The sequence below is a fragment of the Haliotis rufescens genome, unplaced genomic scaffold (assembly GCF_023055435.1).
Source record: "Haliotis rufescens isolate VD_foot unplaced genomic scaffold, xgHalRufe1.0.p SCAF_8, whole genome shotgun sequence".
In the NCBI taxonomy this organism is placed as follows: Eukaryota; Metazoa; Mollusca; class Gastropoda; order Lepetellida; family Haliotidae; genus Haliotis; species Haliotis rufescens.
In genome coordinates, this window is record NW_025964372.1 from 6515650 (window position 1) to 6537969 (window position 22320).

The 22320-nt window shown below is 37.8% G+C and overlaps 1 protein-coding gene across 3 annotated transcripts in view; it reads left to right on the plus strand.

Annotated features, from left to right (window-relative positions):
- Positions 1–22320, plus strand: part of LOC124148987 (serine/threonine-protein kinase N2-like) — an 89068-nt gene that overhangs the window by 16520 nt on the left and 50228 nt on the right. The window contains exon 1 of one of the 3 annotated variants that reach the window (XM_046520309.2): positions 9884–10370. The exons of 1 other annotated variant lie outside the window; for it this stretch is intronic. In XM_046520309.2, coding sequence (XP_046376265.1) covers positions 10314–10370 — 57 coding nt within the window. In that variant the 5' untranslated portion in view covers positions 9884–10313. Of the gene's footprint in view, positions 1–9883; positions 10371–10556; positions 10647–22320 lie in introns of those variants that run through there. One more of the 3 variants, XM_046520310.2, reaches the window with a different exon arrangement.

The window sequence follows — 22320 nt, forward strand, 5'->3', positions numbered from 1 at the left end:
CATGCATCGGACTCAAGGACTTGTGACCACTCATAATTAGCTGGTCCTTAAGACAATTCCCTTGCCCCGGAAACTTCAAGATTTTATGTTTTCATGTGCAAGATTTTCAATTGGATGGTCAAGTGGGGTCATGTGGGTCAACTACAAAATCATTTTCAAAAGAAATCATGCTGATAGCAACATTGGAATGTAGGGTACAATCTTGAGCATCTTATATTGCAGCAAATATCAATGTATTTTTCGTTCACTTGCAAACAGTTTCTAATAGTCTCAATGACGAGTAGGGTGCTGCTGATATGGAAAGTGTCTGTTTTCAGTTAGCCCATGACTTTCATTTGTTGTTTGTTGTTTAACATCACACTCAGCAATATTCCAGCTATACGACGGCCGACTGTAAATAATCAAGACTGGACCAGACAAAACAGTGATTGACATCATGAACATCGATTTACGCAATTTGGATACGATGTCAATTACTGGATTGTCTGGTCCAGCCTTGATTATTGACAGGCTGCCGTCATATACATATATCTGTAATATTGCAGAGTGTGGTGTTAAGGAAAAATAATTAATAAAATCATGTGACATTCCAGAGCTGGCATTCTTTGTTTCTGCTTTATAACATCTGGGCACTCCATCATGTCTCCATGTCTTGAGTTGATGTTTGTCCAAATTGGCTCATGAGGCAGTTTGTGCAGGAAAATGATCTATCAAGTAGTCTAAGTGTGTTTTTGTCCCATTTGGATAACCGTTTGATATACCTGAAGTTTGTTCCATTAAACGACTTAATGGTTGATCCGGTGGTCACAATGGCTGCCGATTATGAATAGTGTTATTTGTCACTGGTTAGCCTGGTGCTACAAGCTACTGTGAACAGGCTGTAATATTCTTGACATATACATGACTTTGTGTGATAAGCCAGCCGTTTGTAAGAGTTGTCCCCCTTTGTATGGTTAGAAAGAACCATGGGAGTTACCATGTGAACATTAAATGAGATTATACATGTATATATTTGTTAGAGATTAATGGCGTTATGATGTTTTTGTGATTTTACCAACTTTTGACAGAACATCCTTCTGTATCTCTACTAAATTGGAAAATTATGATCACGACACTTGGACAATTACAGTCTGCGACTTTAGCCACTTTTACAAATCCTGAGTCTAGTAAAATTCTGTTACATCTAGTAACATCAGCTAATAAATTTCGTCATATTTAACAGTAAAATCTACTGAGCATGATGCTAAGAGCCATGTTGGGGCTTGTGGACTCAAAAGGTTTTGGCACAGTGTGAGAGACTGTAACTGGACTATGTCCTAGAAAATGAACTAACCCGAAACCTGAATATTTACCAGAGCTCCAGATAAGCTTTTGGTGTTGTGGGTATTTCACCCATGCATTTTAAAATCCGTGGGTATCAGTAATTCTACCTGCGTATTCAAATTTCTGTTACCCACTAGTTTTTACACGTGGGTATTTAAGTTAAATATTTAAAAACACTATTCATCTAGTCCCTGCAAACTAGTGTCATGTGGGTTCGAGAGCTTTATAGGACTCAAAAATACCACGATACTTCCACAAGAAAGTGTGATGGCAAATGATCATGATGTAACTGTCATCGTGGAGTTTGGCAAGGTTGACGGAATGCCTGTTTATAATTTCAAAATAAGTTGCTGATTTGCTAATCGAATACGCAGGGTTACTTCACAATATTTTGATGATACGCACAAGTTTTTATTTTTGTAGCGTATCTGTAATGTTCGTTGCGTATTTGATATGCTTGGATTATATTTTACTGTGTATTTCACGCAGATACGCAGCTTATCTGGAGCTCTGTTTACTTCCCGACACTCCACCCTATCCGGCGAACATATCTAATGTCCACATGGTCATCTGACTCGATGGTAGTTCTGTAACCGATACCAAGTACTAACAGAATCGGATATCTCACAAGTCAGAATCCTCTTTTATCCCAGTTTTGGCTTTCTGTCAAGTTAACTATGGCCAGGCCAAACAATTAAGTGTCACGATCACCTGTAACGAGATAGTCTTATTCACCACAGGTAAAGCTTGGTCATGGCTGGGTGATTGCCAGGTCACTGGAGTACATCGTAGTCACAAGATGTGGGCTCTCACTATCAACGGGGGTGGGGTGTGTGGGAAGGGGCGTTGACACTGGTGCTGCGAGACTATTTTTGTCAACATGAGCAATTGACAAGACATGAAAAGTACGCAGATGATCAAGCGGAACTAGGACACACAGGAAGTGATTTCTACATGCCTAACTCTCACAACGTTATGGATTAAGCTTTGTTAATGTTGTTGTACAGTGTGTAGGAATATCATTTTCTGACATTTTGTGAGTATTGATTAAGTTTTTCTTTTTGAGTTGGGATTTTGTTCAAGGTGATAGTAATTCTATTCAAGAAGGCTGATTTAGCATTTGTGCTTGTGTAGGCAGTGAACTGCTCTTTATTTATGAGTCCATCGGATATTACCATGTTTATTACAATATATTCATGATCATATACATAATGTGAATGATTTGTATCAGAGACGTTGGGTTTTGTTGTTTTTCATGTACCGGTATATATTTTTGTCACAATGTATACAGGGTTTTACCTTGACTTACAAAAGTGGGGCCCTGAGGACCCTCAATAATGTATTCTGAAGGGTCCTTGCAGGCAATATGACGGTCTTGAAAGTAATGAAATGGTGTAGTGTACTCTACGTTTAGATAATTACTAGGGCTGTTACAATTCACTCGCGTATTCGGTGAATCGAACCGTATCCATTCATGAATTGAATTCGTTATTCGTGGTCACTAGAATCGAATATTCATGAATATGCAGTCATGTGCATTTTCATTCCCTGACCCTTAAAATATCCATCAGAACATGTTATATGCATAGATTTCTTCAGTGACAGTATTTTAGTCACTGGTCATTGTCGCATTTGAGCAGACACTAGTACCTGGATAAGTGAAGTATATAAATGTATAATAAATTAATAATTAACAAACCATGTCAAATAATTTATTTTGTTATTGTTTCACTGAATTATCAATATCATAAATGATACATCAACTGCTGACTTGTTATTATTTGTGAATAAATATTCTTATTCGTTACCCTATATTCATTATACGCATCATATTCGCCTTATAGTGTATTTGTTGCAGCCCAATAAATACTTTAGAGCCTGGAATGAATCAATGTGGACAGTGTCATGATTGATAGGTGAAATCACGGACCCCAAGAACTGCTCTTGATGCGCTGTAGGTACAATGGATATTATCATGCGCTGTATATGCTTTTCCTGCGTCCATTCTCTACATTAGTATGTTGTGTAAAAGCCTGTGTATAGAATACTACAGACCAAAAACAGTATATAGTTGTATTATTTTTCCAATTTTTTCTCATGTTGATTTGAAAAAAAACCCTAATTTGCAAGGCCCAGACTAGATTTTTGCAGACCGCCATAATATAGCTGGGGTATTGTTTGCTGTAGTGTAAAATAATATTCACCCAAACACGCAATTGGCCATGACAGCTGTGAAATTTGGTTAGGTTGTAAATTGTTTTAACCCAACACCCAAAATAATATTGATTTTACCAATCATGGCTGGGGTTGGGGAAAGATTTCGTCATATGTCGACATATCGAGATTCGATACAAAACGATATGTTACATAGTATGTTGCCATATTTTGTCAGTATCAATGCAGTACGACATTATCACCAATACTGCATATCAAATTTACTTGGTTGCTTCATGTTTATCAAATTTTAGAAACATAGAATCTAGAGAACAATACGTTTGTTTATAGAAACTTTTTATCATCTTTTGTCTTTCTTTGTGATGATAATATGCTGGGCCTTTGTGTATGGTCCTGGTTGTAAAGACAGCTATATGAGACCTTGTTAGATGTAACATTTCCTGTCAGTTTATAGACTGCACTGTATGCATAGGATGTGAAATCAGCTGAACCAGGAAGAGAAAGTATTTTTGAACCCAAAAAATTCTGTTTCATCATGTTAGCTGTATGTTTTTGTCAATCACGTCTCAGACATTAACTTTCACATTCGCATTCTTGGCACATACCACTCCTTTCTGAACCCGCTTACCTTGAACAGAAAATGGATATTTTGAGACTCGTAGTAAAGGTAAGACTGATTTGAATATTAATTATTATAACTGTTTCATGTGTTCTCAGGGCATTAATTATCCCATTTGTGGCAAGTTTTAGTGTATAAACAGTCGAAAATGCAACTGTTTTATCTTCTGAAAACTGAGAAAGTTGTTTGAGCACCTGCAGGCTAAGATAATCACTTGCAATATTTTATTGGAACTACATGTTGCTTATTGCTGCCAATCAGAAACTTACAAGAGACAACCATTAGGCAGTTGCCATGGTTGCAAATGTAAACAAGATTGTGTAACATACTGAAAGAAATCCACTGATATCCTTTTTTATGTAATAAATCTGTGGAAAGAATTCTAGCATTTTTGGGATTCTTGATTCTGAAGGGGAGGACTGTTGATGTTAGAAAAGTGCAAGAGTATTTCTACGGCAAACATGTTCAACATGAAAAGATATTCGTTTGTTTGGATCTCTCAATATGGTATTTTTAAGGGAGAATGGTATTTTTTCATCCACTATGCAACATGTAAACGTGAACTATCCTTTAACTGAAAACATTGGAAATTCCTGTGCACGTGTTGAGTTTTGGATCTTTCATGTAATACAACACACACTTGAGAAGATGATAGGTTTTCTGTTCCAGCATGTGAAAAGTGAACGATTTTGGCAGGGCAGTTTATACATGTTAGCTATAAATGAATGAATAAATTGACTATTTGTTAAAGGGGGTCAAGATTTATACGTTATGATACTCATCGTTAATGATTTTAACAGGGAAATGGGGATCGGAAGTGGCACTGGCCTGGTAGCCCAAGTCAGTTTGTGGCATATTAAATTGGTACTTTACTCAAACTAGTTTGATTCAGTACTTACTCATTCAAACACCAAACATTAATCTCGTGTTATGCAGAGCTCGAGATAAGCTGCATATTTGCGTAAAATATGCATAAAATATACTGAAATACGCAGACAAGTCAAATATGCAACAAAAACTATAAATATGCTTTTGAAAAAAATAAATGAATATATTATCATGATTATAACTATTAGATAAAACAATTGCATCTCCTTCAACTGTTAAAAAAGTTGTGTATCAGCTGTTCGTCAAATTCACTTACCAACAGTTACATTCGGAATAGTTACATACTGATAGATGCCAATTGAAAAGCACACCATATCTAGTCAATATACATGTATCTTAATTAGTCGCTGATTGGTGATTAAAGAAATAAACAAATTATCGAAAAATTGCTTCCGGTTCCCGAAGAGGGAGCTGCAAACAGATGCAGATGGGTGTACTACTATTCACATAGTTTTAAATGATTATCAGGGATCGTTACAAAACAGGTTTTAAGTTAAACACCCAAATGTGAGGAAACAGGTAGGTAAAAGAAATTTGAAAACCCTCTAAAACTTGTTGATACCCAATCAAAATCAAACCCTTAGGTAAAACACAGTTAATACCCAAATAACCAAAACCTTATCTATAGCTCTGTTAAAGATTATACTAATTAACTAACAACAATGTCTCAATTTCACGAATGGCACTTGTTTTGACCTATATCAGACATGGTCCAGCTAAGGATTCCTCAGAGATTGTAGGTATTAAACCACCATATATATATAATACTGTTTGGGCCAGTAAACTTTCAAGGGTAATTTCAACTGCTGGGAAACCTTCCAATTTTTTTAATTTTTATTTTTTATTTTTTATTGTGTTTTATGGACATCAAACTGTTCCATTTCCAACTTAAACTACCAAAGATTATATTTTTTACTATACATGCAGTAAAAAATCACACTAAACATGCTAAAGTAACACAATTAGAATATGTTATTCCTCGTACAATAATTGTTTTAGGTGTAATTTCTTTCATTCCTCAAGATCATTGCATTTAATTCATTTGTGTCATTACAGCAGTAGAAACTAACTGTATTAGTCCATGAGTCCTTGTAATGATAACATATAACAAAACCCTTCAAAAGGGCAAATTTCTACTCGTCCTTGTGATACCTTAACTATTTGGTAGTTTGGCAAGTACTATAGGACCAGTGCCAATTTCTAATACTGAATTATGGTGGGTAATTCAGAGCTCCAGATAAGCTTTTGGTGTTGTGGGTATTTTACCCATGCATTTTAAAATCATTGGGTATCAGTAATTCTATCTGGGTATTCAAATTTCTGTTACCCACTAGTTTTTACACATGTGGGTATTTAAGTTAAATATTTAAAAACACTATTCATCTAGTCCCTGCAAACTGGTGTCGTGTGGGTTCGAGAGCTTTATAGGACTCAAAAATACCACGATACTACCACAAGAAAGTGTGATGGCAAATGATCGTTATGTAACTGTCATCGTGGAGTTTGGCAAGGTTGACGGAGTGCCCGTTTATAATTTCAAAATAAGCTGCTGATTTGCTAATCGAATACGCAGGGTTACTTCACCATATTTTGATGTTACGCACAAGTTTTATTTTTGTAGCGTATCTGTAATGTTCGTTGCATATTTGAAACGCTTGGATTATATTTTACTGCGTATTTCTGCATTTCTGATGCGTATTTTACTGAGATACACAGCTTATCTGGAGCTCTGGTAATTTGTAACTGATTCACTGGTAGGTCATCTGTACAGCCTAGGTAGGTGGAGTTACTTGCTGTTTCCGGGTTGTCTTATAAGACAGTTGCACTCATTGATATTGATCTTGCATATAAACAAATAATTACCATAGCAGGAAGTAAGGTAATGAAGTCAAATATTCTGTTATCACAAAATATACATTTACATTGATCAGGTTTGTAATCTCCTGTTTGTTTTCCTGAGGCGATACAATGTAGTTTTTGCATGTTATATACAAGCAAACAATTTACCTTAAAACTTTTACCAAAGTATGGCGTGTGTTAGAGCTGAGTATCATTTGGTATCTTACGATATGATTTGTATCATGATACGGATGGACGATACTACTGGTATCACGTTACACCACGTCAGATAGTAAGAAATGATGAAATCACCGAAATACAGCTCTAAAACCTCTTTCTTCGTACATTTATTTATTGTTGTCTCAAACACTTAAACAATGAAAACCACAAGAAAAAAATGAAGGGATGGACAAACCCAGAATTCCCATGAGACCCATGAAGATTCGGGTTAGAATAGTTCTTCAGGTACTAGGGCAGGGACGAGTCCAAATTTATTTCCCGGGTACCCCACCCACTGTAGGTCTCAAGAGTTGGGAACAAAATGTCTGATTGGCAATTGTTTTACCGCAGCCCTGACAAAAACTATCTAGTTATGTTTCAGATGATCTGATCATGTGTACACTGAAGTTGACTAAAGTTTTATCTTTTCTCAAACATATACAAGTTAAACGGAATGTGTGCATCGTTGGAAAGAAATGTGAACATTAGCGACTTGTAGTGTAACTGCTGAGCTATAGTGAGTTTTTGTGATTAAACAATATATCACGTGACGGGTCCTATCCGGGTTGTGCTGACCCACCCGACCCAAGTACCTGAGTTACCCATCCCACCCCCATCAGCAACCCATGCTTGCCGTGAAAGGCGACTATGTTTGTCGTAAGAAGCAACTAACGGGACCTGGTTGTCAGGCTCGCTGACTTGGTTGATGCATGTCATCGCGTTTTGAAATATGAAGGTAATTTGAACAAGTGAAGTTTTTCAAATATGAGAGTACGAAACAAGTCATGATGATGGTGTTGTTGACTTGGCAACTCACAGAATGTTGTTTTTCAATGGATGTTGTTTTTATTCTATCCCTGATGCAAATATTTTTATTGCGTTTGTAAATAAGGGATAAATATATGGATGAATTGATAAAATTGACATAATTTGGTGCACCTGTCACACATATAGTGAATGAATTGTTGTTGCAAACCTAGGCCATGTTTATGTGTTGTGCAAGCGACTTGTCGCAGCTGTCTAGCATTTCAATGTGTGGTTGGAAAGTCTACCTTCCACCCAAACAGTTTCAAGGTTACTGTTAGCCATGGTTAGACTCTCTGTATTTTCTTGAGTGATTCTCATTTCCTACCAGTCCTAGTTTACCATTCTGCTTAAAAATATTTATTTTATATTTTACCCATCTATTTATTTGCCTGAAAATATAAGTGTTTATTCTTTTATTGGAAAGGTAATAAAGAAGGGAAGTATCTCTACCTGTTCTATTTCTTCAATTTGGTAATCATAGTTACCCCTCTGCTTTTTCCGTCTTGTGACCTACAGATACAGCACCCATTGCATTGATAGAGCAAATATAAGACATCAATGCCACAGAACAAGCAGTCTCAGACCCATGAAGACACGGGGTAGAATAGGTCTTCAGCAACCCATGCTTGCTGTGTTTGTCTTAAGAGGCGACTAACGGGATCGGGTGGTCAGACTCACTGATTTGGTTGATGTATATCATCAATCTCAATTGCGTGGATCGATGCTCATGATATTAATCACTGGATTGTCTGGTCCATTAATAACAGACCGCCGTCATATTGCTGAGTGCAGCGTTAAACAACAAATCAACCAACCAACAAGCAGTCTCTTTTATCCCCCAAAACAGTTTCCTTTCATCAGAAAGGTAAAACACTGTGAACATTATATGCATGAATCACTGAAGATCAGTGATGACACCAGGTGTTCGTGAGAAAAATGTTCAAATTTAAAAACCATGATATCTCAAATTGTGAAAGAGTTTTGCAAATATCAAATACATCAGATAGCCTATATCATGAAAAATTATTGCTATATTGAAAAATTATTTTATTATTTTATTTTCAACTGTAGTCCTGCTTCCTGAGATACCTGAAGCTGAGAATGGAGATGAAAAACATGCAGTAATATGGCTCCAGGCTTTAGTTGTTCCTGTTTGTTTGGTCATCCTACGTAGTTTCTCTGCTTAATGTTAGTTGTTCAACCAGCTTGCCATGATGCTAAAGTACAGACATTTTGGTGCAGTTAACATCTCCGAAAATTATTTCATCTCAGTTCCTTTTTAGAAATTTTATGAGGATATTTCTTTGATAAATGGGCAATATTGCATATTCTGTGCAAGCTGAAGGAATCAAATCAAATGTAATGGTTTGCTGCGAAAAGCCATTTGCCCACATGCCTTAACCATTAGCGAAATTGGCAGGTTGGAAATTAACATTAATTTTTTTGAAGCCTTTTCTTCTTGATCTGATTTTGAAATCCATCACAACGTGGCAGGTCACTTTGCATGATCAATAACGGCAATACAGTCATCAGAGTGAAATTAACATTCAGAAGCTGACGCTCTCCATGGTAATGCTGGTCCATTGACATTAATTGTCTCTTCCACGAACATCAAGGGTTAATGTTTAGCAGCAGTATTAAAACTGTCTGTTGCCACTGAGTGCTACCTAGTGTCAGAAGGAAGATAAGGATGCCGCGGCTTTAATTGATGTGTTAATCTCCCAGCTATCGCCGCAAGAAAAACACAGATGATCTATTTCACCTTGTAATCAGCATGCAATCGGCACCACCGTCAGCTGGGTCCATCAGCAATGAGAGACCCCTCCCTCCCGCCCTCTCTAGCCATGGAGGATGATGACTCAGTCCACATCTTGTGGATTTCTGACCCAGATTCTGCCAGATATCTCCTGCAGATGTAGTCACAGGAGCCGTGGAATTGTACATTTCATTGTCCATTTCACATTTTATCGTCAATTTCGCTTCACGCTGAAAGTGATTGACAGTTTCTGCCATCTTGATGGTGTGGGTCTGTGTCATTGATTGTCCTCTTGTGATCAGGAATTTGGACGAAGATGTGGATTACCTAAAATCAATACTAATTGGATAAATGCTATATCATACAGTCGTGTGTAGAAAGTATGTCTTTATCAAATGACATTTGGGAATTCAAGGCGTTGAGTGCACGGATTCTTGAACCATAATGCATTCTTTCTTTCTGTTGACATTTAATATATATCTGAAGAAAATCTAAATCCACACTGTTGAATGAGTGTTAATCACATTTGAATACTATTTAACACTGATTGACTGATCAGTTGCATTCAATACCTTTTCAAAATTGGTCATATATGGATGGATGTAGATGGCAGTGATATGGACATCATCATTGCTGATGTGACATTTCTCGTGATTGATTGACAAGGAAGTACGTCTTCATATCAGAATGATGTTCGACTGTATGCAGGGCACCAGTCAGTTTGACTATGAGCTGTTTGACGAGGTAAGGTGATAGGGCTATTGTTTATTCATGGACTTAGGCTTTTTGTGAGTTCCTGAAATATTCTTTGTTTGTGGCAACTTAGTCCTTGGTTGCTACGGTTACGCAGGAACGAACAATCATGTTAAATCACATGCAGGAAAATGGGAGGTGTTTTTTCAGTTTTAATGCCAAGAGCTAGCAGAGTGTGTTTCAGCAGCGAGTCAGGTTTAGCGACAACCAACACTACAACCAGGGAGCATGTATATATGTAGGTGTAGAAATAACTACGCCCTTCACGTAAGTACCACTTTGTATCACCACAATTTGTATCTAGTATCAAAGTGTGCACAAAAATATCTTTTCTGATCATAAAGTAAGGCATGTAACATCTCAAATGATGACTGCTTTCTTGAGCAATAATACTCAGTACATATAAATAAAGAGACTAGTGAAACAGTCTCTTGAGAGCTTTATTCATGGCAGTTGCAAATAATTATACCCCCGACCTTTTAGGGACTTTGTCCGCACGATTTCTCTTAAACTATTCAGTGGATTCATCTCAAACTTAGTATATATAATCTGTGTCATATGGAGGGATGCAGTCAAAAGAAAAAAATTGTTTTTATTAATTTTCCATTTTTTTATGAATTTTTCAAACCCTAGCCCTATCCTATCTATTTAATTTGAAACTACTGACACACTAGGCGGGTTGGGGGCATTAATGAGCCACGCTCACTTTTGCCCTTGTTTTGTTTTGTTTTGTTTTTATCGTAAGTGTATAGTTTCTGATGTGATGTTCTGAACTATTCGCTCCCACTTGAGGTTGTGTGACACTTAGACCCGTGTGTGATACTTTGCAGTGTGACACTTTAACCTGTATGGACCTGTGACGACCTGGGCTAGAATAGGTCTTCAGCAGCCCATGCTTGCCAAACAGGCGACTATACTTGTTGTAAGAGGCGACTAACGGGATAGTGTGGTCTGGCTCACTGACTTTGTTGATACATGTCATCGTATCCCAATTGCGTAGATTGATGCTCATGATATCAATCCATGGATTGTCTGGTCCAGACTTGATTATTTACAGACCACCATCATATGGCTGTAATATTGCTAAATGCGGCGTTAACATGGTTTTACAATAAGCAAACAAACTTTAACCTGTGTGATACTTTAGCTGGTGGAAGATATAAATATTAATTCGGGATATGTTAAATATCTGGGTTTATCAAGTATTGAAGTTCGTTCAGCTAAGAACTGTCCATATGTTCAGACATAAATGTATTGACAGTGATGCTGGGAGATAGGTTAGGTGGAGTGGGAGTTTCTGGCAGACTCCATAAGACATGCAAGAGTATGTTTTTGATTTGAACCCTGGATTTGATTATTGTAGCCATATGGCCAGTCCAGACTCATATATTTACACATCACGCTGATATAACTGGGTTATTGCAGAAAACAACATTCAATCACCATGTTCAATGTTGAATACAAAGTACAAATGGGTTGGTATTTCACATGCTACTCACGCACATGTTATCGAAGTGGTACTTGAAATTATTACTAATTCCATGATCTTGTTATGCAAATAGTACTATTATGATCAAATTTAGTGATGTTAATGACTGAAAAGCAAGGCTAGAAATATACATACGTCCACTAGCCCGAGACAAGTAGGAAGGGCTGGTATCATTTCCTTGTGGACTACGACATTTACTCTATAGCGAATCATTTTGTGTTTGAGGATAAATAAACATGATTTTCTAACCCTTTGAAAATACCAAGACATGCCCTGTAAATTCCCCAAACTTATCAAGCTAATTATCAACTTGATCAAGTTTATTTATATAACTTTTGCACTTTGTAGTTTTTTATTCATACACTAAATTTGTTCTTTGATTAAAAGCAGCTCCTAATATCTGTATTTCCATCCACTTGCTGATTTCCGTGTGAAAATCGACTTCTTTTTCCAAGCTAAGACTGGGGTATAAAGAGCTGTTTGATTCAAGGTTAAGATACTATATCGGTGGTGTATGTTCGGAGATATCTAGGGCAGAGGGTCGTTGTTATCAAACAACATCACCCTTGTTTCCTGGGTACTGGAAGGTAATGCTATTGCGGAAGTGAGGTCTTTCAGAGTGATAAAATCAATCTTGAACAACTGATGGTAACTGAACATGCTGAATGTGATCATTGTTGGTAGTAAGGTGGTCAATTTGTAAACAGTGTGATGAAGCTGAGACACAATGGTCCTCTTAAAACCCAGTTCTCAGATGAAGTATTCCAGTTATTTTCTGTCCAAGTCGTCAATTTCAGCACCATTACTGATGAAAGTGTGTTTGTGTGTGCATGCGTTGTATGCCATAACATATATAGAAGATGCAATATATGATATTCATAGAATTAGTTTGTTGTTTAACGCCGCACTCAGCAATATTCCAACTATATGATGGCGGTCTATCACAATTGGGATAAGATGACATGCATCAACTAAGTCAGCAAGCCTGACCACTAGATTTTCAGTATTTAATGCATTAGGGCTGTGTATTGGCCAAACATTTGGATTGCAATATATGGAGATACAGGTATCTGTTGAGCTATACGTAATGTGATATTATGGGATCAACACTGAATATACGTGCAGATCCAATTTTCGTCATACTAAAGCCAATATTACAATGTAAAAAAAAAGTATATATGTGGTCAGAATGGTCAGTCGCCGCCATTTTGTAGTCATGGATACAGGGGAGATAACAATGTGAGAGAAAAGTCACTTACCATATTCGACGTAATAAGCGCCCACGGTGATATTTGCTAATATATTGGCTGGTGAACAATCGCAATTAGCTCCCCTTCCAATTGATCAATGCACACAAGATTTATTTATTCGGGTATAATACGTACTTGTGTGTTATATGCACCCTTAATTATGGGCAATCAAATTCTGGAAAAATATATCCGTCGTATATAAACATTTCAGGGTGTCAGTGTAAACCACAAAATTTATCTTTCAACTCTGTTTTTTTCACCAAAATAATATTCTAATAAGAGCCCCCATTTTCTAATTTTGAGAGCGTCCTGGGCGCTTATTACGCCGATTACGGTATGCATTTCCTCCACTTTGTCAATCAATTTTGACAATTTTGATCGGGGGTAGAATAGGTCTTTGGCAACCCATGCTTTCTGTAATTGGCAATTATGATTGTTGAAAGAGGCAACTAATGGGATCGGGTGGTCAATTTTATTTCATATTTGACAATTTTGTGTAGATTTTAGGTTAAACGATAAAAAAAAGAGAGAACTTGTTATATATTTTCAACCCATATTTTGAAACACAAAGTGTTGCAAAATGTATCATTTGAAAAGGGTATTGCAGTATTCCGGTAATGTGATGCAGTCCTTGCATGGATTATGTTTTTCTTTTTTATCTTTATAAATTTATATTTTTACATTTGTATGACAGAGTGTAGGCTTCTCTCCAAACAAACAGAAACTGTCAGTCTGAAAATAGTTTATTCATATTAATTCTGCTCTTCTGTGAAACACAAGTAAAAAGGTTTTTCATTGCTTGGTATGTGGCTGTGTAGGCGATCATGGTACACCTGCCTGGAGTGAGAACGGCCCAAGTATGTAGTTTGGTGTGCAGGGTGTAGCAGAGCTCGTACTCACACATGTTCAACACAACACCTGGTGGAGCTCTCTCTCCCTGCACTCTCCCTACAACCACCCAAGCCCACATCTATTGTTGTGCTCACATAACCTTCACATTAATCAGGGACATTAGGTTATTTGCTGACTAGAATGTGTCTCTATTGGCTGGGCAGAGCACATGTTATTTACGTGACCAGAATTTGTGTTATTGTGCTGACCAAACTTTGTGTTATCTAGAGGTGTTAATTAGCTGACCAGAATTTAGAATTTGTGTTAATTGGGTGTCCAGAACTTGTGTTTTCTGGATGATCAGAACTTAAGTTACAGATTTTGTTTTTTAGATTACTTGGTCTGATATCATTTAGCTGAGCAGAATTGTTACACAGCTGAATTTATTTAGATGACCTGAACTTTTCAATGAAAATGCAGTATGTAGCTTTCCAGTTCGAACAAAATGCAGTGTCAAACAGTGACAGTAATTGTGAAAACACAGGGTATATCATTGATAATCAGGCAGTTTCAAGAATATCATTGATAGTCAGGTAGTTTCAAGTATATCATTGATAATTATGCAGTTTCAAGTATATCCGTATTAGTTGCATTTTTTCAAGTGAAGAAGTATTTGTAGACACAGTAACGCAGTGTCAAGATTATAAGTATTAGATGTACATTTGAATGATTGTGATGCAGTGTCTAGTTCAGACATGTGTGGCTCCCAAGAAGTCAGTTGGTGACCTTCAACAATGGGGAGATAACTGGCAGACTGATGGCTCCATGGACTGCCCCGATGTCACGAAAGAGGTGCGGGTCTGTCCTCAATGGGACAAATAATTGAAAGTTCAGAATATATTTCAACAGTAGCTTTGTACTTTTTGTAACTTCAGGACACCATCAACTTTCATATTCCTCGAACTTAATAAAAACAAGATTCTGGTTTTTATATACTCCTCAATTTTTTGGGTTGCCTCTATCAACATGTTGCAGAAAAACACATGGGAAGTGAATTGGTGAACATCTCTGGCCTGTCACAAATATCAGTCGACCCGTGAAGATCCGGGGTAGAATAGGTCGACAGCAACCCATGCTTGCTGTTAAAAGCAACTATGCTTGTGGTAAGAGGCAACTAACATAATCGGGTGGTCAGGCTCACCTACTTGGTTGATGCATGTCATCATTTCCCAATTGCTCCTGATGTCTATCACTAAATTGTCTGGTCCAGACTCAGTTATTTACAGACTGCCATCATATTGCTGGAATATTTCTGAGTGAGGTGTTAAACAACAAACAAGCAAAATCATATCATATTCTGTGCCAAAAGTTTTTGGCCTCTATTTTTTGGCTAATATAAAGTCACAGACTGATATAGCACTGTCCTCTCAATTTTACACTGTCCTACAATATCCATGTGGTTAAACTGTGGCAGATTTACCTTCCCAAAGCCCTGGCTGATAGGGTCAGTGTCATCGACCTTGACCTTGACCTTGACCTTGGGGTCATTGTTCATGTTGTCTGACACTGGTTTGCCTGGTCCAGACCTAATCACTTACGGGAGCGTGTGATACAGATGAATATTGTTGGCTGTCCCATTAAGCAATTTTTACCCACTCCACCCACATTGCAGTCAGGGTGTCCACTTGTTTATGCATATTTTCTACGGATCAATTCTATGATTGAGTGTTGGAATTCAATTAGTTCATGCCTGTTAACATGGTCAAGCTGACTGGGCATGATAATGATGATCAAATCTAAATGCCCTCTAAACATTTGAAAAATACACATATCAATATGTACCTGAATATGTTGGTGAAGCTATTGTCCAAAATAAGGTACAAACAGTGTTTGTTATAAGCGCCTGCCTGTACGCCCGTGGCAGATCTTGCGTTGGCCTGTAGTTTCAAATTTGTATGGGTCATTATGGCCTGCTGTAAATTTTTATGTTGATTTATTTGTCACAATGAGCTGCCATTTTTTAACTGAGGGCCTGAAGAATTTAGTCTGGGCCTGCTTCTTCTAAAGTCTGTAGGTTCTGATGGCAGCCTGGCAATTTATTATTTTTCAAACACTGTGTGCAATGCCAAATTCTATTTTGAACCCCTTTTATGATGTGTGGATCTTTCCTTAAAATGGAACTACTGCAGTATGTTATTTCTTCTGGGTCTTAAGACTAGGATTAACCCCCTAATAGCTGCAGCTTCATGGTATTATGCTGTGATAACTGCCCTGAAGAATGCTGTTGCTCAAGCACTCTACAAACACCTATGTGTCACCCCATGAAGCTTGTTCCTTCCAAGGTTCTGGTTCTCTAGTGCCTCATTTACGACTTAAAAGATCCCCACTGACCTTGCCTGGCAATAATACTTCAACTCAACAAATCAAAGATGTGATACCAAACTTGTAGGTGCTTGTCTGTCGTAGGGACCTTACTTCATGTTGTGAAATGATTGAGAGAAACCTAATATAAAACACTAGGCACTTTAAAGACTGGAAAAAATAATTTTCTTTCAATCTGTTAAAGGTAGCCAAATTGCTATATAAAACATGCTCCAGTGCAGCCTGTTATTGAAAAGTGGAATCTAATATATATTTCTACATGCACCAAGTGCGTGTTAGAAAAATTCAATTTATGTCTCATTAACATTTACATTCTACACAACAACAATCTTTGAACACAGTGAAGACCTCTAAGTTTTTTGTGCCATACTATATCATTAATCCTGGTAACTGTTATGTGTCATTCTTTCATGGGCTTGACGTCATCACACTGCGGGTACCTCAAGGTTATATGCTAGTACTTTTACATTTTACAGAAAAATGTATGTAAAATCTTGACCCAGTCATCAGAGATCTGAGATGTATTTATGCAGTTTATGCTTCAATCCTTCATCTGTGATAAATTTATGGGACAAGAATGCAATTTATTTTGTCTGGTGCAACGAGGTTTTCATGTCAACATGGTCCTGGTGCATATTAAATGAAGTTCCTTAAATTGAGCACTGGTGTTGGCTTAGCCCTGTGGTTAAAGCGGTCGCTCACAATGCTGAAGACCTGGGTTCGATTCCCCACATGGGCAAGATGTGTGAAGCCTATATCTGGTGTCCAATGTCCTGATTTGCTAAAAATGGCATAAAACTTCACTCACCCACACACTCGCTTACTCATAGCTGTAGGGGCCAAGATTTGTCTCTATTTCCGTGTGCCACTCGTAATAGGTTCAAAATCCCAGATGCACTGCTATCATCTTTGGTCTGTCGGCACCATACCCCTGCTTATGAGTTTACGGAAATAGTTTTCAAAGCAGAAAATGCCAAAATGCCAAAATCCCTCCATGTTTTATCTTTGATTTCCTTCTTCGCTATATATCTTATATATTACATGTTCAACAGTAAAATTGAAAATAATATAGTTTTGCTATGACTGTTTCCATTTGTATAGTGTTGGGATGTTAACTTATCTGTTCTGATTGATTTTCTTTAAGCCGTTTGTTTGTTTGTTGTTTAACATTGCACTCAGCAATATTTCAGCTATATGACAGCAGTCTGTAAGTAATCAAGTCTGGCCAAGACAATTCAGTGAATGACATCATGAGCACTGATCTATGTTATTGGGATACGATGACATGCATCAGCGAGCCCGACCACCTGATCTCGTTATTCGCCTCCAACCCAGATCTTCATGGGTCCTTTAAGCAGTAATACATCTGACAACATTCAACACTATGAAACCATTGACCTTTGATCTGCTGGGTCCATGATCACTGATGATTGTGTTGGCCGTGTTGACAGATCAGTTATTCTGTGCAGTAGCTTGGCTAACCCTTGTAACCAGGGTGTGTATATAACCGTGATTACCTCTGCAAATCATGGGACTTCTGATTGTGAAATTTAGCCTTCGTTAGGCTACAAAAGATACCTTGAATTATTAAATATTCATGGATGTTTTTTTAAGGTGTAAGGCAGGATTCTTTAGACATTTATCTCTTTATTAAAGAAACTGTTCAAGAGATCTGTGGACATTAATCATGTTAACCGTCGACGGATATGATGGTGGGTGGAGATGGAAATGTTATTAATTTTACAGCTTTCTTGCAGACTGTGTTAGAAAGTTGATAAACACCATAAACTGTGATAAAGTGTAATATAAATCTTTGTCATGATACTTTATTTATGATTTGTTGACATATTAAAACCACCGCCAACAAAGAAAGTCATCAACAGGCTGATATGTTAATTATGCTCATCTAGTTCATGTCCACAATACTTTAGTGATTGTAAAAGGTAACTTCTACTAAGTGTTTTCATTATTTTGACATGATGAAGTTACTTTCGGCCCTATGTTTTTAAGGGAATGCAGCTAAAACTTAACAGCCCACTAGTCCTTATAAAGATAACATATTGCAAAACCCATATAAAGGGCCAATTTCTACTAGTCCTTAGGTTACCTTAACTATTGGGCAGTTTGGCAAGGACTATAGGACTAGTGTCAGCTGTCCATGCAGCTCCCTCTCACCACCAGGTTCCAGATAGCCTTGACATCTGAGAGTCTTCAGGACTCACTGCAGCTTGTTTTGAAAGTAGCTCATCAGAGATCAGTCAGTTTTGTTTAATGCGATTGACAAACTTACATCAGTGATAAATCACAATGAATTGCACCTTGAGGACCTGGTACTTTCAAATCAGGGGGCACGGGTGGCCCAATCGTCTAAGGCGCTGCGATTCGCTGTGCAGAGTTGTGTCCCTTGGGCAGGCCAGAAGCCTATGATTGTGGGTTCAAATCCCGGTTCGCCCCGAATATGTTTCTAGGTTTGTCAGCACTATATCCGTGCTCGTGGGTTTTACCAAAGTGGTAAACGTCTAAGACCTGCTTCACTTCGAGCTTTCCTCCCACATTAAGCTGACATGCCGCGATATAACTGTGATACTGTTAAAAGCGGCGTTAAACCCAACTCACTCACTCACTCATTTTATTAATAAACTTTCATTTTGTTTTCATTTTTCAAGCTTGATTTGAACCTCTTTCTACTGACAGTAGGGTGCGATTTCATTTTTGTGTTCTCCACTGCACCTAGCATGCCTAGTGCAGGCTGCAGTTGATAACTGACTGCACAACAGTTTAAACTGGCTGCACCACATACTTTATGGGAGAATTACAACAAAAAGACACAATCTCAGAGAATGTTAGTTCACTCACTGTTTTCATGGATTATTTTACTTGCAAACGAAAATATGGCATGGATCATAGCTCATTATATTTATCACTGGATTACCTTGCCCAGATTAGATGCGTCAAAGATAACTTTATTAGTTGTTTGCAGTGGCCGTAGAATGTTAAATAATTTTGTTATTTTTTGGAAACACCTTTTTGTTTTTTGACGCCATGAAGGATAGAGGCGGGCAAATAAAAATTAATTCAGACAAATTTCATTTTTGGATTGTGCTTCTTCCTCTAGTCTGTTGAATCTTTAAGTCGATAATTTTTTTATTGAAAGTGACACTTAACTGTGTAGTTACTTTATCACTGTATGAGTCAAGTGCCAGGCCTCTGTTGAGATAGAGTACCTTGGCCTACACCCAGTACTACACAAACTAGTAGGTAAACCGTATGTTTCTGTTTAATTAAGTAGGTGGCATGTTACCTTGACTTTTTAAACATTGAATGCTATGACACCTACCACACACGCTGCTGTAAACCGAACACGGCAGACTTATTGCGCCTCTTTCCATGTGTCAGTGTCAGACAAAGGTTTAGGAGTTTTTTCTGACTCCCTTCATATGTATACCTTCATGCCAGCATTCTTTATCCTGGAAGGGGCTTTGAGTGCTGGGTGCCTTCCAACCATATTCTCCTCCTTTTTGAGTGGGGATTTAGTAGCCGTGAGACTTCAAACAGTATTATCTTCCATTTTGAGAAGGGCTTTAGTAGCCTTAGGCCTTCATGCAGTATTCAAAGATGTTAAGCCATGGTACTTGTTGTTACCCTGCCTGGTGCTTGGCATTAAAGGGATAAAACAAGGACTGGTGGGCTCGGAGTATGCTGTATTTGAGTGGGATGGTCATGTTAAACAGCAGCATGGTATCTCAGTGAGCTAGCACTATCACCTCACCTCACCTCACCTCACCTCACCTCACCTCACCTCACGCTCCCTATGAAGATCTAGGTTAGGTCTTGAGCAACCCATGCTTGCTGTAAGAGGAAACTATGCATGTTGTAAGAGGCGACTAACGAGATCGGGTGGTCAGGTTCATGTCCAAATCGTGTAGATCTATGCTCCTGATGTCAATCACTGGATTGTCTGGTCCAGTCTCGATTATTTACAGACAGCCATCGTGAATGTTTGAATTTTGGTATTAGTATTTTGCTCCACTTCTTCAGTCTGTGCCAAATTTTTTTCACTCTTAGGCACCGGCTTCAGACTAGTGGCAAAGGTCGCAAACCTATCTAGTTGGATAAAGCAGGTAACTTGTTGACTGTGACCTCACTGTGGTGAAAGTTGGTTGTTTTACAGACTGACAAGTGTTCCACATCACCTACACCCATGCCCGGCACCCCATACCAGTCTCACTAGGCACTCAAAGAGTGCTGGACGATGTCAGGGTCATATCTCATTATCATCACAAGTGAAAGTTTCATTGCTTCAGATTTGTTATGACAACGAAGGACTGACTTTTGATCAGCTACATGTTGAGGAGTATCAGGCCGAGTGATTCTGATAAACACAATTATAAGTGTTTGCTTGGTATTCATGATTGAATACAAATAGAAGTTACTTTTGGGACCTAAATATTGATTTACGCTTGTCAATATTTGTTTGAAACTAATCAGTTTTGGGGGTGGGGTGGAGGTGGGGGTTGCCCCGATTATGTCTCGAGGCTTGTCAGCACCATACCTGTGCTCATTGGCTTCACCACATTGGTAAACGTCTGAGAACTTCATCTGCATCATCTTCATTTTTACGACAGAAGTCTTCTTTACTGTCAACTATCCATGACCAGCATTAGAAACTAACAGTTTTAGCCTACTAGTCCTTATTATGAATATTAATACAGAACTAAGACAATGAATGCATACATAGTTTGATGTATTGTACATGAGGTGTAAAGTCCAGATGAAGATCATGACACCCTATTAGCATGATTAGAGATATTGGTTTTCAGTGTTTCAAGATTGATTGCGGGGGAAGTAATGTTTGTGTCAGGGCTGACAATTCCTACACTTACACTTATGCTTCACTTAAGATGTCTGTGATAATGATGCAGTAATCAAGTTTACCAAGGTCCTGTGCAAATGTGTCATAGTCCCAATATAGCCTGTCTTCCAGTCCCGAGAGAATTAATTAAGAAGGGAGTCCAACTCAAGTCTAGATTACCTCAGGTCTTGGCCTGAAATTAAGCATTGTTCTGGGCTCCATTTAAATAAAAAAAATTCTGTTTGGTCGATATATATTTTTAAATAAGATAAATAAGATAACTTTATAACTGGGACTAAATGTCAGTCTAGTCCAATTATGTGCAACCACATTCCTGGAAGGTTAAAGTCTGTAAATCAAAGTTATACTTTTTAACTTGTGCACCAATCATTTATCGGAGTAATTATCCCCACCCAAACAAAGTTTTCTATCCATCTGTCGCTTTCCGTTTCTGGAGCTCCTAAACCTTTCAATATTTCTTCATGACATATCAGGCATGCACTAAACTTGTTTTGTTAGCTTGAAAGGTATTTTGAAAATGAAATTGTTTCCATGGTAATAAGTTGGATTTATGTTCAAATGAGGTTTGGGTTTTTTTCCAGAGCAAAACTTATCATGCTTATAAACCGTTCAATATTTCTTCATAAAATTTTGTTTACTCATCAGGCAATTGCTGAACTGGTGCCTTTTTTTTTCAATCAGGATTTTTTATTTTTTCTATTTCCATGGCAACAAGTTGGACATGTTCAAATGAGTGTAAGGATCGGTTAGGGATCATTCCTGGAAATCTTTATCTTCTTATCCTGCCCTTCCCTGGACATGAGAGTGGTGTATTAATAATATGGTTATAATTTTGATCTGAGAACTAAAAGATATGGTCTGAAAACACAGCTTTGTTGTACCCCATCCACCAAGTAATATATAATCAGTTGTTGATGGGCTGAAGAAGGAAGCACACGCATTTCTTTTTGGCCTATTAGTTACTATATGCAAGGTATGCATATTGAAGATGTAAAAGCAGTTCTCTGTCAGATCACATCACATGTCTGAATAAACCTGTGAAGATCTGGTTTAAAATAGGTCTTCAGCATCCCATGCTTGTCATAACAGGCGACTAACAGGATCCGGTGGTCAGGC